Source organism: Citrus sinensis, chromosome 9, assembly GCF_022201045.2.
Source record: "Citrus sinensis cultivar Valencia sweet orange chromosome 9, DVS_A1.0, whole genome shotgun sequence".
In the NCBI taxonomy this organism is placed as follows: Eukaryota; Viridiplantae; Streptophyta; class Magnoliopsida; order Sapindales; family Rutaceae; genus Citrus; species Citrus sinensis.
The window spans coordinates 31,734,930-31,747,908 of NC_068564.1; the positions used below are offsets into that span (position 1 = coordinate 31,734,930).

Below are 12,979 nucleotides of genomic sequence, written 5' to 3' on the forward strand. Positions count from 1 at the left end.
ACATAAAATGTGGACATTAATTTGAAGTGGAGACAAATGCAATTTAGTTATAGAGTTATTATAAAACAGAGACGCGATATCGAATGCAGACTTGAGGGCTGAGGCCATTCAGGTCTTGGTCAAATCCACTTGTTACTAAGCCAGATAGCCGTAATATTTTATGCTGAAATATGAAACAAACAGGGAGATTTTAAAACTTAAGTCTTAGTCAATCACAACGTTAATTGTGATCAATAAGGAAACTTAAGTCTTTGTCAATCACTAATTGTGATCAATAAGAAAAACTACCAGCTGCCATTGGCTTTTGCATTCACATTGACAAGAAGACAAGCGATATATGCAGTCAACAAAATATGAAGAAAATCGAAGACCAAATTGCTAGGTTGTTGAATTTTACTCCTCTCAAATTATTGGATCCCAAAACATTCATCCCAAATCATCTGTTTACATTGATCTTGAAGATGTTAGCTGATTACAACCACACAAATAATGATATATACAAGGTAAATATTTTGTATACAAGTAAATATACACAAGGAAACAAATAGTAATAATGATATAACCACACAAATAATTGTATAAATATTTTGTAGGAACTTGGTTGACAGCTTACATGGAATAAATTGATTGATTAGATCAAAGTATTATGGAGCTCATACAATTATTTTCTTAACTAATTTCATTTTAAATGCAATGTTGGCATAGCATTCAAAATAAAATTTTGGGTTGTTTATAAACTACTCTTTGTCTCTTTGCATTAATGGTCTTCTCCGTCCATCATAGTGTTGAATTATTTTCATGAATCAATAGTATACGTATGGTTTAAATATGAAAAAAAAAAATGTATAACATACATAACTCCGCGATTCTTTCAAGAAGCGAAAATAAAAATGATTATATGACGTCATTCAAGTCCTTTTTTCTGACGTTTAGTTGATGCGTACTAGAGTTAAAGTCGGCTAGGAGGAAGATAAAACCAAGACTCTGGGACAAAGTTGAAAATGAAATCTAGTACAAAAAATGAAAATGAAAAATGAAAAAAAGAAAAAGAAAAAGTGGATCTTATTCCTCAATCAAAATTGCAAATAATCAAAAGAAACAGAATCAAATATATTTCACCTTTACCTTTTATATTATTCCTTTTTATTTTTACTTTTCATTATCAGTTTCTGTTGGCATGTCATATCATGGAAGAAATATATCAAAAATTTTGATTGATTACCATGAATCAGAATCATCAAATTAATCAATTAAAAAAAAATCATTTAAGTTAATCAAATCAAACAAATACAAGTAAATGACATTATTGATATTGAATTTTCAATTAGAGATTTCTGATCATATTAAAATTAAGGATGAGTTAAAAGATAAAAAAATTTAATACGTATTTTTTTTTTTGTCTGTTAGTTTATCACTATCTTTTATATGGTTACTGATTCCTTACACATACATAAACATAATTAGTTGTTTTATTTTCTATCGATTCTAAAATGTTATACTTCCATCCATACTACTGCATTCTTTATCTTATAAATAAATATAGAGTTTTCATTTTATAATTGACCTATATTAAATTTTGAGTATTATCATTTATTACCGTGCATTCATACGACAACATTAATTGTATCAATTTTGTATCGATTCCAACAAATTATTATTGTTCTTATTTTATGGCCAAAAACCTATATTGAATTTTGAGTACTTCATTGATCATCTACACAATTAAAAATTTTTTTACACAGTACACACAATTACGTCATCGTATCGAAATGATTATAGTTCCCCGAAATAAAGCACGAGATCAACGGTTCAGGCCGTGGGTCACGTCACGGACTGTTTAATTAAACGGTAGTGATCTCCCATGGGTTTGGAGATCAAATTACAAAAACACGGCTGCTCCGTCCATCTAAATTTTGGCAGTCTCCGTACGCGTAATACAAATAGAAAGCAGACACAAGCTTACTCTCGGGTAAGCGTGATTGTACACGCGCACTATCATAAATTGACAGTCATGTCCTCTCTTACGTCCTTTTATAGCAATAACATTAGTATCCTCTAATTTTGGTAAAATTACAAATTTAGGTAGGGTATTCACTTTTTTATGAAATTCACCATCCTCGTATATTCCATTGAGATTATTTTGTTAATAAAATTAAGGGAAACTGGCTCTGCACAATCTTTATTTTTTCATATGCATATTTAATTACTAAAAATTTTGGACTTATTTTATGCACCACCTATATTTTCAAACTTATATCAATTAATCGGTTTGCATTAACATTATTAGAATCTGCTTAAGAATCTAAGTAAAATGACTATTTCATCCTTAAGTGCATTAAAAGAACATTGTATCTTTTGAAACTCTGAGAAATAACATAATTTATAATTATATAAGAAACATGACTGTAGACAAATAGGGAAATCAATTGAATGATCTCTTAATTAAATTTATAAAGTGTGTAAATTTTCAAAGTTTCAAATGGTAAAATGGTCTTCTTATACATTCAAGGATAAAATAATTATTTTGTTTAGACTCCTTAATAGATTTTAACAGTTTAGTGCAAATTAGTTGATCAACACAAATTTAAAAATCTAAATGATGCATAGAACAAGTCATGATTTTTTTACAATTAAATATACATACGACAAAAACAATGGTGGTGCAGATATAATTTATCTAAAATTAATGATTTGACTGTTATGTCAAGTTATTGTGATGTTACTTGTATCTTTTAGAGATATTATCCATATATAGTAATTTTGATAATAAAATTTTAATAAGATTATACGTCGTAAAAGGAATAATTGAGTTGATAATGGCTCGTGCATAGTTGAACCCAAGCAATAGACTAATCAATAATTATATATTAATTTTTGAAAGAAAATTGTTTTTATTTTATTTTCATTATTTTTATTATTTTTTGGTGTATGATGTGTGGGAAGAAAATTTATATATTAAAATTAAACAATCAACTAGTAAATATATAATATATGTGTTTTCATTTGAGATAACTACAAACTTTTACAACAACTTTCAACATAAATACATAAATAGCACGGCGTTATTGGATTATTATGTGATGTACAGAAGATTTATCTGGACTAGGGATGGTGCATTGGCGAGGCAGTGATACTACTAAAATACAAAAATTAAATTTAAAAAAAAAAAAAAAAGACCGACTGTTTGCTTTACACTTGTGATGGTACAAGAAGCTTCTCAATTATCTGAACTTCAAATGGCAATTATTAAGGGCGTATATTACACCCAGTTTAGTAGAGCGTGAGCACAAAGCAGAAAAAATGCCACTTTGAATCTTCCTACGCGAAATTGAAGACCACAAACAGAGCGGACGGTTAAGATCTTTCCTCGAACCCACGTAAACCCAAAAAAAAACAAAAAACAAAAAAAAGAGTGAAATAAAACCAAAAAAAAAAAACCCACGTGATCTAAACAAGTATTAATTTAATTGGAACACAGCACTCAGTCTCACTCACTCTCTCGCCCTCTCTATATAATAATTCAACTCCTCGTCTTCCAAATACAAATATAAACTAACACTCAAAACTAAAACTACTTTTATTTGATTTCTTCTCAAGAAAGAAGAATCCTTCTATTTTTTTTGTTTTGGTGTGATGGAAAACCTCGGCGAAGACTACCAGCAAGAGTATCAAAATTACTGGGAAACCAAAATGTTCCTCCAAAATGAAGAATTTGACACGTATGTTGTTGACTAATTTTTCTTCTTAACTGATTGTAAAATTTGATTATATTTTCCCATAGTTATATGATTTGAGGTGTGTGTGTGTGTGTGTGATCAGATGGCCATTGGACGAGGCGTTTTCGGGGTACTATGACTCGAGTTCTCCGGACGGGGCGGCGTCGTCGGCGGCGTCCAAGAATATTGTCTCGGAGAGGAATAGGAGAAAGAAGCTCAACGAAAGGCTGTTTGCTCTTAGATCAGTTGTCCCCAATATTAGCAAGGTCAAAACACATTAGTATTGCCTTGTCTATTTTTATTATTATTTTTTTTTTTCTGGCTATGAATCATGTTGTTGATAATCAATTATGCATATTGATTTTTTTTTTAAATATGTTTTGACATTAATTAATTATGTTTGCAGATGGATAAAGCATCAATAATCAAAGATGCTATCGATTACATACAAGAGCTGCACGAGCAAGAGAAGAGGATTCGAGATGAAATAATGGAACTCGAGTCTGGGAAATCGAAGAAGAATTTTGGGTTTGATTTCGAGCAGGAGCTGCCTGTTTTGTTGAGACCAAAGAAGAAGAAAATTGACCGGTTCTTTGATTCGGCAGGATCAAGAACTGCTCCTGTTGAAATCCTTGAAGTAATAATTTATTAATTACCCATTTTTCTTCTTCTTCTTCTTCTCCTCCTCATCCTCTTTTTTTTTTTTTTTGAAGTAATAAAATTCAATTATTGTTTCTTCCTCTCTCTCTCTCACCCTCCAGTGATTGATTGACTAAAAATTAATTTGATTTTGGGCCTGCCTGCAGCTTCGGGTAAAAACAATGGGAGAAAAGATATTGGTGGTGAGCGTAACTTGTAGCAAAAGAACAGATACAATGGTTAAATTGTGTGAGGCCTTTGAATCTTTAAAGCTAAAAATCATCACCGCAAATATCACCGCTGTTGCTGGCAGGCTTTTGAAGACAGCCTTTATTGAGGTCAGTTTCCTTTTTCTTTTCTCTTTTCTTCTCAACCTATCATCATCAATTATTCTTATTCAAACCAAAAAAAAGGACAAAAATTTTACCCCAATTTCTTAAAATTGGCCAACAACAATACGACACGCACCAATAAAATCAATAAAAGATTTTCTGCTTTCTCCCTTTTCTTTTAGCTGATGGTCACTATGTTGGGGGGGCCAAAATGATAATAAACTTCAAGCCATTTAGTTTTTTTTTTTATTAGGATTTAAGAAACTCAAATTTTAAAAAAAAAAATCACTTTAAATTAGGTAAAACAGTCTTTATATACGTAAAAGGATTTTTAAAATAATAGAAGTTTCGATTAGTTTGCCAACCACAAGGAATAAATTAATGCTTTGATGATGCCATAATTCTGAAAAAAAAATTTACCCCAATTACAGGCTGACAATGTAAATAAATTAATGGGCTGCCCTTTAGCTGGTTTAGTTTAGTATTTTCTAAAACTTTTTTTCTTTTTTGTTTTTGATCCTCTCCCAATGTTTGATTAAATATTCTGCTTAAACAATATAGTAATACTTAATAAAATGAAATGAGCACTATATCAAACCGTTGGGTTATTGGTGGTCATTAGCTTGGAGACGTAGAAGAGAATCAAAGGCAAAACAGATTAATTTATATATAATATTAGAATTAAGAGAATTAAGGGGCCTACGGGGATGCAAATGATAACCTACTTTAATAAAGTGGGCTGATCTCGTAATATAGGGAAATTAGAGAAATCATATGTAGTGCAATCCAGAGTGTTCTAATAATAATGAATTCACTCGAAGAACAAAGCAAGACGAAAAGACCCCATTCAATTCCCACTTTTAACGTCTATAAATCTTTCACCTTTAAAAAAAAATGGTTATTTAGAATCATGATACTGTACAGTAGGTTTATCATACGACCCTCTTAATAATTCTATTATATATTTTAAATTTATCAATATAATCACGTAGTATAATAAAAATAAGTCTGTGTAATAACAATTCGATGATAATACAACATAAATGTTCCCATGAATAAAAATGTTAATACAGAACATTTGAATAATATGAAAAGATCTTAAGTTGTGACGGCTTTTATGATGTCATCTCATTATTTTTATGAGATAAAAATAATAAGAATGTCACATTATCCAGACATATGTAGTCAATTATATCTTGCCGAAAACGAGTAAATTTTGATTGTCCAAAAAAGGAAATCAATACCTTTTTAATTTAGATGTGTTAAATTTTGATTTTCCAAAATGAATAATTAATGTATACTAAACGTGGGGGCGGGGGGGGGGGGGGGCGGGGGGGGGGGGGTGCAAGAAAATAAATTAAAAATAGAAACGTGTTCCCAATATTCTTAACGTGATCAATTTCATTCACGCGATTCATTTGATTTTTTTTGAGGTGTCATGTCCTTTTCACATTTCTAATCTGAAAGCCAGTCACGTTTTTTATTACCGTCATTTCGGATTTGCAGCCGGTGGATTATTATTATTTGAACCATGTGAGTTATTTTTGGAGGTCATTTTCCTGCGCCATGAATTAATTTCACGAAGCAGAAAAATGGTGGTTTCAACTTTTTCAGCTTTCAAACGGCCATGGTTTTCTAATTTATTATAAATTAAAAAAAATTGATAGTTTCTGGATAGGGCCCCCTCTGTTTTGCTCTTTTTTGAAAATTTAGACAGTTTGATTTTCGTCTTAAGTAGGACCACGGAATCCTTTATTGATAATTGAAAATTGAAAATTAAAAATTGAAAAATCAGCATCACAAAGGGCATCCAATAATTTCGGTAACAGATAACAGCCGATTAAGTATTAAATGCCTGATCAGATATAAGTTTTGTTCAATTGTATCAAAAATATCTAAAATATTATTTTTTTATTTGATAATTTTTGTTTCATTTTTTATCACATAATTCTAAAAAATTTGTCTATTAAAATAATATTATAATTTTTAATAAAAATTCTAACTGATAACCGAATAATTAATTTTTTATATATAAAAAATCTAGTTAAATAAGTTTTATTTAAAAAATTATATCAAATGAAACCTAAATAAAATTTAATAAAAAATATACATTTTTTTAATAAAAAATACAAAATATTAGAGACCTCGATCAAATGAACAACCCATACAAATTGATTAAATTATTTTATAATTGGTAAAAGACAGCCCAAATCTTTTGCAAATTAAGAATCCGGCTAAGACTTTATTTATCAACTATTATTGTCCAAAAAATATCAGACCAACTTTGAAAGCAATAAATTAGAAAAAATAAAATAAAAAATAAAAACTTGTCTTGCTGTGAAAAGAGCAAGTGGGTATGCGGTGTACTCTTGAGCAGTGCGTAAAATAGTAATTTAGCTTTTCTCAGTTGAATAGTCAAGCTTTGTCCTGTCCCCAATCAATTATGTCATTATTTTGAGCTTTTAAAATAATTCCTTAACGAGGTCCAGGAGCTGACAAATGGCAGCAATTTTATATCAGAACCTCGCGGAAGTGACGATAAGGCCATTAAATGCTTTTTGTTTTTTAATTAATGATTTCTGTCGCTGCAAACGTTATCGTGGCCCATTCCATCGTGAGATGTTGACATCATGATTTGTTTTCTTTATATTTTGTTCAAAGATTGCATCAATCTTTCATCACTTCCACAAGATATCATTTACTATTTTAATACCTCCTTATTGTGTCTTTTTAATAAATTAAAGTAGTCCATTGTATTATTATTATTATTTTTTATCTAGACGTGTTTGTCAAATTTAATTTAAAATTAACAGTTGTTATTATTATCGTTATAACGTCACCTAAAACTTCTAGATGAATACGATGATTATTATTATTATTATTATTTTTAATTTCTATCATTACTCATGAATGATTACACTAAATGGTTGTTTAAGAATTAAGATTGGTGGCGCTTTTAGTCAATTATGAAACCCTAATTAATTAAGTGTTTTGTTTCAGTTGATTTTTTGGACATTTATGTTTGGTAAATTGTGCGTAACGACTGACGACTTGTGTTGAACTCAATTGCAGGCTGATGAAGAGGAGATGGACGATTTGAAGATTAAAATTCAAACAGCAATTCAAGCTCTCAATGATCCATCAAGTCCCATGAGCGTCTAATGTCACAAGCTCCAACAACTTCAAATCGGTGATGGTGTGAGTTTTTGGATGGCATGTTTTGATATGCTTTTATCACCACTCACTCACCATAGCCTGCTTATTTTTCTCATTTTATTGCTTAATGAAGAGTACGACGTTTCTGCCCCCCTCTCCCACCCCCCCCCCCCCCCCTTGTCTTCCTGGGTCAAAATGTTAAATCTTCATAATCAAGATGTGTAATGCTCAAGTAGTTCTACGTATAAATAAATAAATAAATAAATAAATGCGCAAATATTTCAAAACTTTGTTTCTTTGTTCAATGTTTTAGGCCAATTAATTCGAATCACTTCTAAGTTGTCAAAATGGCTATGAATGTTGATCATTAAATATCCATATTCCAGCTCTTCTTGGTCAATTTGAAGTGGCATAAAATTAGTTATAAGATCAATATCACAACTAATTTAGTGAATTAGTTAAAAGATACGATGAAAAAGTAATATAATGATGACGCGAGTGTGCGGTATGAAATGTTGCTCAATACATGGATCTAATAATAAAGTGACTTGTCCGTTTGGGCCAAGTCCAAATAGGCAATCTTGTAAGCCAGTGAATTGACCCAAGTTTCTAATGGGTTGTGGTGTAAATACTAAATAGATCGTTATGAGACCCTGTGAGCAAAGCCTAAAGTCGATTAGTCCGACTTAGAGAAATATTATGTAGAGCCCGCAAGCTTTTTAGACCTGACGATAAATGAGTATTAATGTTGTGTTTACTTGTTGGAGTAGGAGTGAGGAGTGTAGATTCCTCCCACTCCAGCGTTTACTTACTTAAAATGAGAAGGGATTGGGAGTCCCACTCCGTGGACCCCACCCATTTTTGGAGTGGGGAGTGGGAGTGGGACTCCCATTGGGAATTAATAAATATAATATTAATTCTAGGATTGGGAGTGTGGAGTGGGAGTGGGAGTAGGTTGTTTACTTACACTGGAATGGAAGCATGGAATGGAGATCAGAATCTAATTTATGTGTTTACTTTGTCTTAGATTGGGAGTAAATAGTTTCAAATTACAATTTTATCCTTATTTAAAGAATTATAATTTTTAATTACAAAACTAATAAAAAATATATTTAATGAATAATATTTATTTTAATATATTTGTAAATTTATTATAATTATTAATATTCTTAATTATGAACAATAAATTATTAATTGTAATTTTAATATAAAATGAAATGTTATTTTATTTTATTTAATATAATTATATTAAATTTATTATTATATAAAATAATAATATAATATTATTTAGTACAAAATTAATATTTTCTTAGAATAAAGTATTTATTATTATTATTAAATAAATATAGTACTATTATTTTTAAAATAAATATAATAATATTATATTTATTAATTCTCTATTAATATAATAATATTCTTTTAAAATAATTTAAACTTAGAATTAATGTAAATTATTATTTAGTTAAATATAATATTATTATTTAAATATAATATTAATAATTTGGAGTGGGGAGTGGGAGTGGTCTACCTTTTTTTTTATTTTATGTTTTATAATTAATAAAATAAAATAAATAATATTATATTTATTTAAATAATAATATTATATTTAACTAAATAATAATTTACATTAATTCTAAGTTTAAATTATTTTAAAAGAATATTATTATATTAATAGAGAATTAATAAATATAATATTATTATATTTATTTTAAAAATAATAGTACTATATTTATTTAATAATAATAATAAATACTTTATTCTAAGAAAATATTAATTTTGTACTAAATAATATTATATTATTATTTTATATAATAATAAATTTAATATAATTATATTAAATAAAATAAAATAACATTTCATTTTATATTAAAATTACAATTAATAATTTATTGTTCATAATTAAGAATATTAATAATTATAATAAATTTACAAATATAATAAAATAAATATTATTCATTAAATATATTTTTTATTAGTTTTGTAATTAAAAATTATAATTCTTTAAATAAGGATAAAATTGTAATTTGAAACTATTTACTCCCAATCTAAGACAAAGTAAACACATAAATTAGATTCTGATCTCCATTCCATGCTTCCATTCCAGTGTAAGTAAACAACCTACTCCCACTCCCACTCCACACTCCCAATCCTAGGATTCCTACTCCCCAGTATTCCCAATCCAATCCAAAAAGTAAACGCTACCTAAATATATCATCGCAATCGTGGGGTTTACTCAGCGAATTTGGAAGGGCTGAAATAGAACCGATCTCCCAACAGAAAACCGTAATCGTGGGGTTTTACTCAACTATATACAACAGTAGATTTTATTAATGATTTTTTTAACAAAATTTAAAATAGGTCCTTAAATTAGCTAACTTCATGAGTTAACCTGTCTAAAATAGAAATATAGAATAGTTAGATTATTGATTTAATTAGCCAATGCTTTAGCTGAGCGGTACATAACAAAATTAGAACCCAATCTCAGAGACCCAAACGGACTAGTATGTAAAATATTAAAAATATTTGGACCCGTATTGTTATATTTTTAAAAATGAGGGATCCGTACGTTATTAACCTTTGCTCGTAAGTTGTTATTGAAAATTTGAAGGATTGAATAATTCGGCATCCATCCCTATTTTCTTCTTTTTCATCATCAATGGATTCTCTGTTGGCGAACTACGCCTCTTCAGACGAAGAAGAAGAGCAACAAAAACAACAACAGAGCAGCCACTCGAAACCCGTTTCTTTTTCATCGTCTTCGTCAACAAAAGCAGCTTCATCTCTTTTCTCTTCTCTTCCTCAGCCTAAATCTTCCCCTCTCTTCTCTTCAATCCCACAACCGAAACAACAACAACAAACCAACAAAAACCCTGTCTCAAAAACCCTAACTTCCAATAATTTTGACGACCATGATGAAGAAGAAAAAGAATCGAAAAAACCTACATCGAATTCGAACAAACCTTCCTCTATTTTCTCTTCGCTTCCCCAACCAAAAACCCAAACTTCTTCACAACAAACCCTAAACCCTTTAGAAAAGACAACCAAAAGGGTTGTTCAATTCAAGCCTCCTCTTCCGATTCAATCGAGCAATTTCAGTGACGACGACGATGAAGATGATGAAGAGAAAGAGCGAAAGAAGAGGAAACAAGCCGAATTTTTTAATCAAAGTTCATCGGTGAAGTCGTTTTTGTCGAGTATTCCAGCTCCCAAAAGCTCGGCTGCATTGGGTTCTGGCCATTCCAGTTCGGGTTCTGGACGAAGATCTATAATTGATACAGAAGCTCCGGCTTCGAGTTCGGTCGGTTTTGGAGCTGAGAATGAAGCAGGTACGGGTCAAGATGCGGTTAATCATGAAAATTATGATGTGGGCAGTGATCAGAATGTAGATAGTTATGCAAATTATGATCAAAGTGTAGAGAATTATGCGAATTATGAAGCAGGTATTGATCCGAGTTATGTGAATTATGGTATTGATCAGAATGTGCATAGTGGGGATGCTTCAAGTTATATGAATTATGGTGGTTACAGTAGTTATGGAGATTATAATGGTTACGGAGACTATGGGCAATATGAGGCAGCTACAACAACGGTGCAAGAGCCAGCTATGGTGGCTGAGAGTGTGGTTAGAATGGAAGGGAAGAGAGGGCGCAAGGAGATTCCAACAGAAATAGTGGAGGTGAAGCAGGATGAGTTGATGAAGAATCGGCCGAGTGAGGACAAGGCCAAGTTAACTGGCATTGCATTCGGGCCTTCTTATCTGGTAAGGCCTCTGGTATTTATGGGTTTTTTTTTTCAATCTTTTCAACATGATTATGTTTTGTGATTTTTCTTGTTCATTTGTGTCTAGTGCCGCATTTATGCATTTGGTTTGCATTGTGGTTGAACATTTTAGTTAACAACCCCCACCCAAACAAACAAAAAAACCAAAAACAAAACTTTGCACTGTGAGGATGATAGGAAGAGTTAAAATTTGTTAATGTGACAAGTTTCTTGACACTAGTTCCATGGGACAGGGACAATAATTTTACAACTGTTCTATTTCTTTAAACAAATGACAACATACAGAAAGAAAACAATTGGAGTATGATGATGTGATTTAAGGAAACCGTTGTTGATGGATGGTGAAATGGGGTTTGCCTTATTCATCCATCCAAAGGGTTGAAAAATGCCCAAATATTTTATGTTATCGTGAGCACAAAATTTGTTTGGCAATGAGTTGTGGTATTACCCTTGTGGTTATTTGTATAAGATATTTGTAAACTGAGATGTAATGTTCTCCTGCTTATTGCCTGTTGTAAGATATACAATAGCACTAAACATTTTTATCACGTTACATACATTAAGTTTCAGCCCTTCAAATTTGACACATGTTCTACTAAGCATGGAAAGTTGTAAGGCTTTGAAAATTATTACTGAATTGTGTAATAACCTGTCATTAGACTTAACATGTGGTGAGGATATTATGGTTAATATAGATAATGTATTCAATAAGACACTGAAGGTGTTCATGGTTAGATTTTTGTAGTTGAATCTTGAGTTGATGAGGAAAAGGAAGTAGGTAGGTCAATATTAATCATTTAGAGTGCTCACCATGTAATTGCATGGAAAACAGTCAGGACCTACACTTGTTCTGTGCTTGTTATTTTTGTAGCTTTCTTATATTATTGCCATCTTACTTATGTATGTATCAACGTGTCTCCTGTAGCCTGTTTCGGTGAAGGGGAAGCCTTCAAAGCTTCACAAAAGAAAGCATCAAATTGGCTCTTTATTTTTTGATATGAAGCAGAAGGAGATGGAGCTAGCAGAGCGACGTGCCAAAGGTCTCCTGACTAAGGCTCAAACACACGGCAAATATGGATGGTGATTTGAGACCATAGCCCTTTCATTGTCTTTGTAACGGAAACATGGTATGGATATTAGCCATTATAAACAAGAAACTTCATTCCTTTTTGTTTTTGTACTTTTTTTCTCCTGGAGTATATGTCATATGGGTTTTTGTAATTGTACTTGTTGAAGGTCCAACCGTAAAATTTGGATGTTATTTGGGGTGGGGGGAAAACAAACAAAAGAAAAGAAACTAAAGTTTTGATTCCATGGCTTTGGGTTTTGTTAAAAGGTCAATGAGCTTCTTGGTTT

The 12,979-nt window shown here is 30.7% G+C and overlaps 2 protein-coding genes across 2 annotated transcripts; both read left to right on the forward strand.

The window, feature by feature from the left end:
- Positions 1–3,513: 3,513 nt before the first annotated feature.
- LOC102609092 (transcription factor bHLH35) lies at positions 3,514–8,133 on the forward strand. The gene is made up of 5 exons (XM_006474218.4): positions 3,514–3,719; positions 3,820–3,982; positions 4,123–4,353; positions 4,523–4,693; positions 7,760–8,133. The coding sequence occupies exons 1-5, from the start codon at positions 3,634–3,636 to the stop codon at positions 7,847–7,849; spliced, it is 741 nt and encodes a 246-aa protein (XP_006474281.1). The 5' UTR covers positions 3,514–3,633; the 3' UTR covers positions 7,850–8,133.
- Positions 8,134–10,178: 2,045 nt separating this feature from the next.
- Positions 10,179–12,937, forward strand: LOC102608800 (uncharacterized). Its single transcript, XM_006474217.4, has 2 exons — positions 10,179–11,603; positions 12,549–12,937. Exons 1-2 carry the CDS (start codon positions 10,500–10,502, stop codon positions 12,705–12,707), a joined length of 1,263 nt encoding a protein of 420 aa, XP_006474280.1. The 5' UTR covers positions 10,179–10,499; the 3' UTR covers positions 12,708–12,937.
- Positions 12,938–12,979: the final 42 nt, after the last annotated feature.

Excerpts from the sequence above, each read along its gene's own strand:
- LOC102609092 (XM_006474218.4), top strand. The coding sequence starts at position 3,634 with ATGGAAAACCTCGGCGAAGACTACCAGCAAGAGTATCAAAATTACTGG. Across the intron at positions 3,983-4,122 it reads TTGTCCCCAATATTAGCAAG|ATGGATAAAGCATCAATAAT; the intron begins GTCAAAACACAT and ends TTATGTTTGCAG. Across the intron at positions 4,354-4,522 it reads CTCCTGTTGAAATCCTTGAA|CTTCGGGTAAAAACAATGGG; the intron begins GTAATAATTTAT and ends GCCTGCCTGCAG.
- LOC102608800 (XM_006474217.4), top strand. The coding sequence starts at position 10,500 with ATGGATTCTCTGTTGGCGAACTACGCCTCTTCAGACGAAGAAGAAGAG. Across the intron at positions 11,604-12,548 it reads CATTCGGGCCTTCTTATCTG|CCTGTTTCGGTGAAGGGGAA; the intron begins GTAAGGCCTCTG and ends TGTCTCCTGTAG.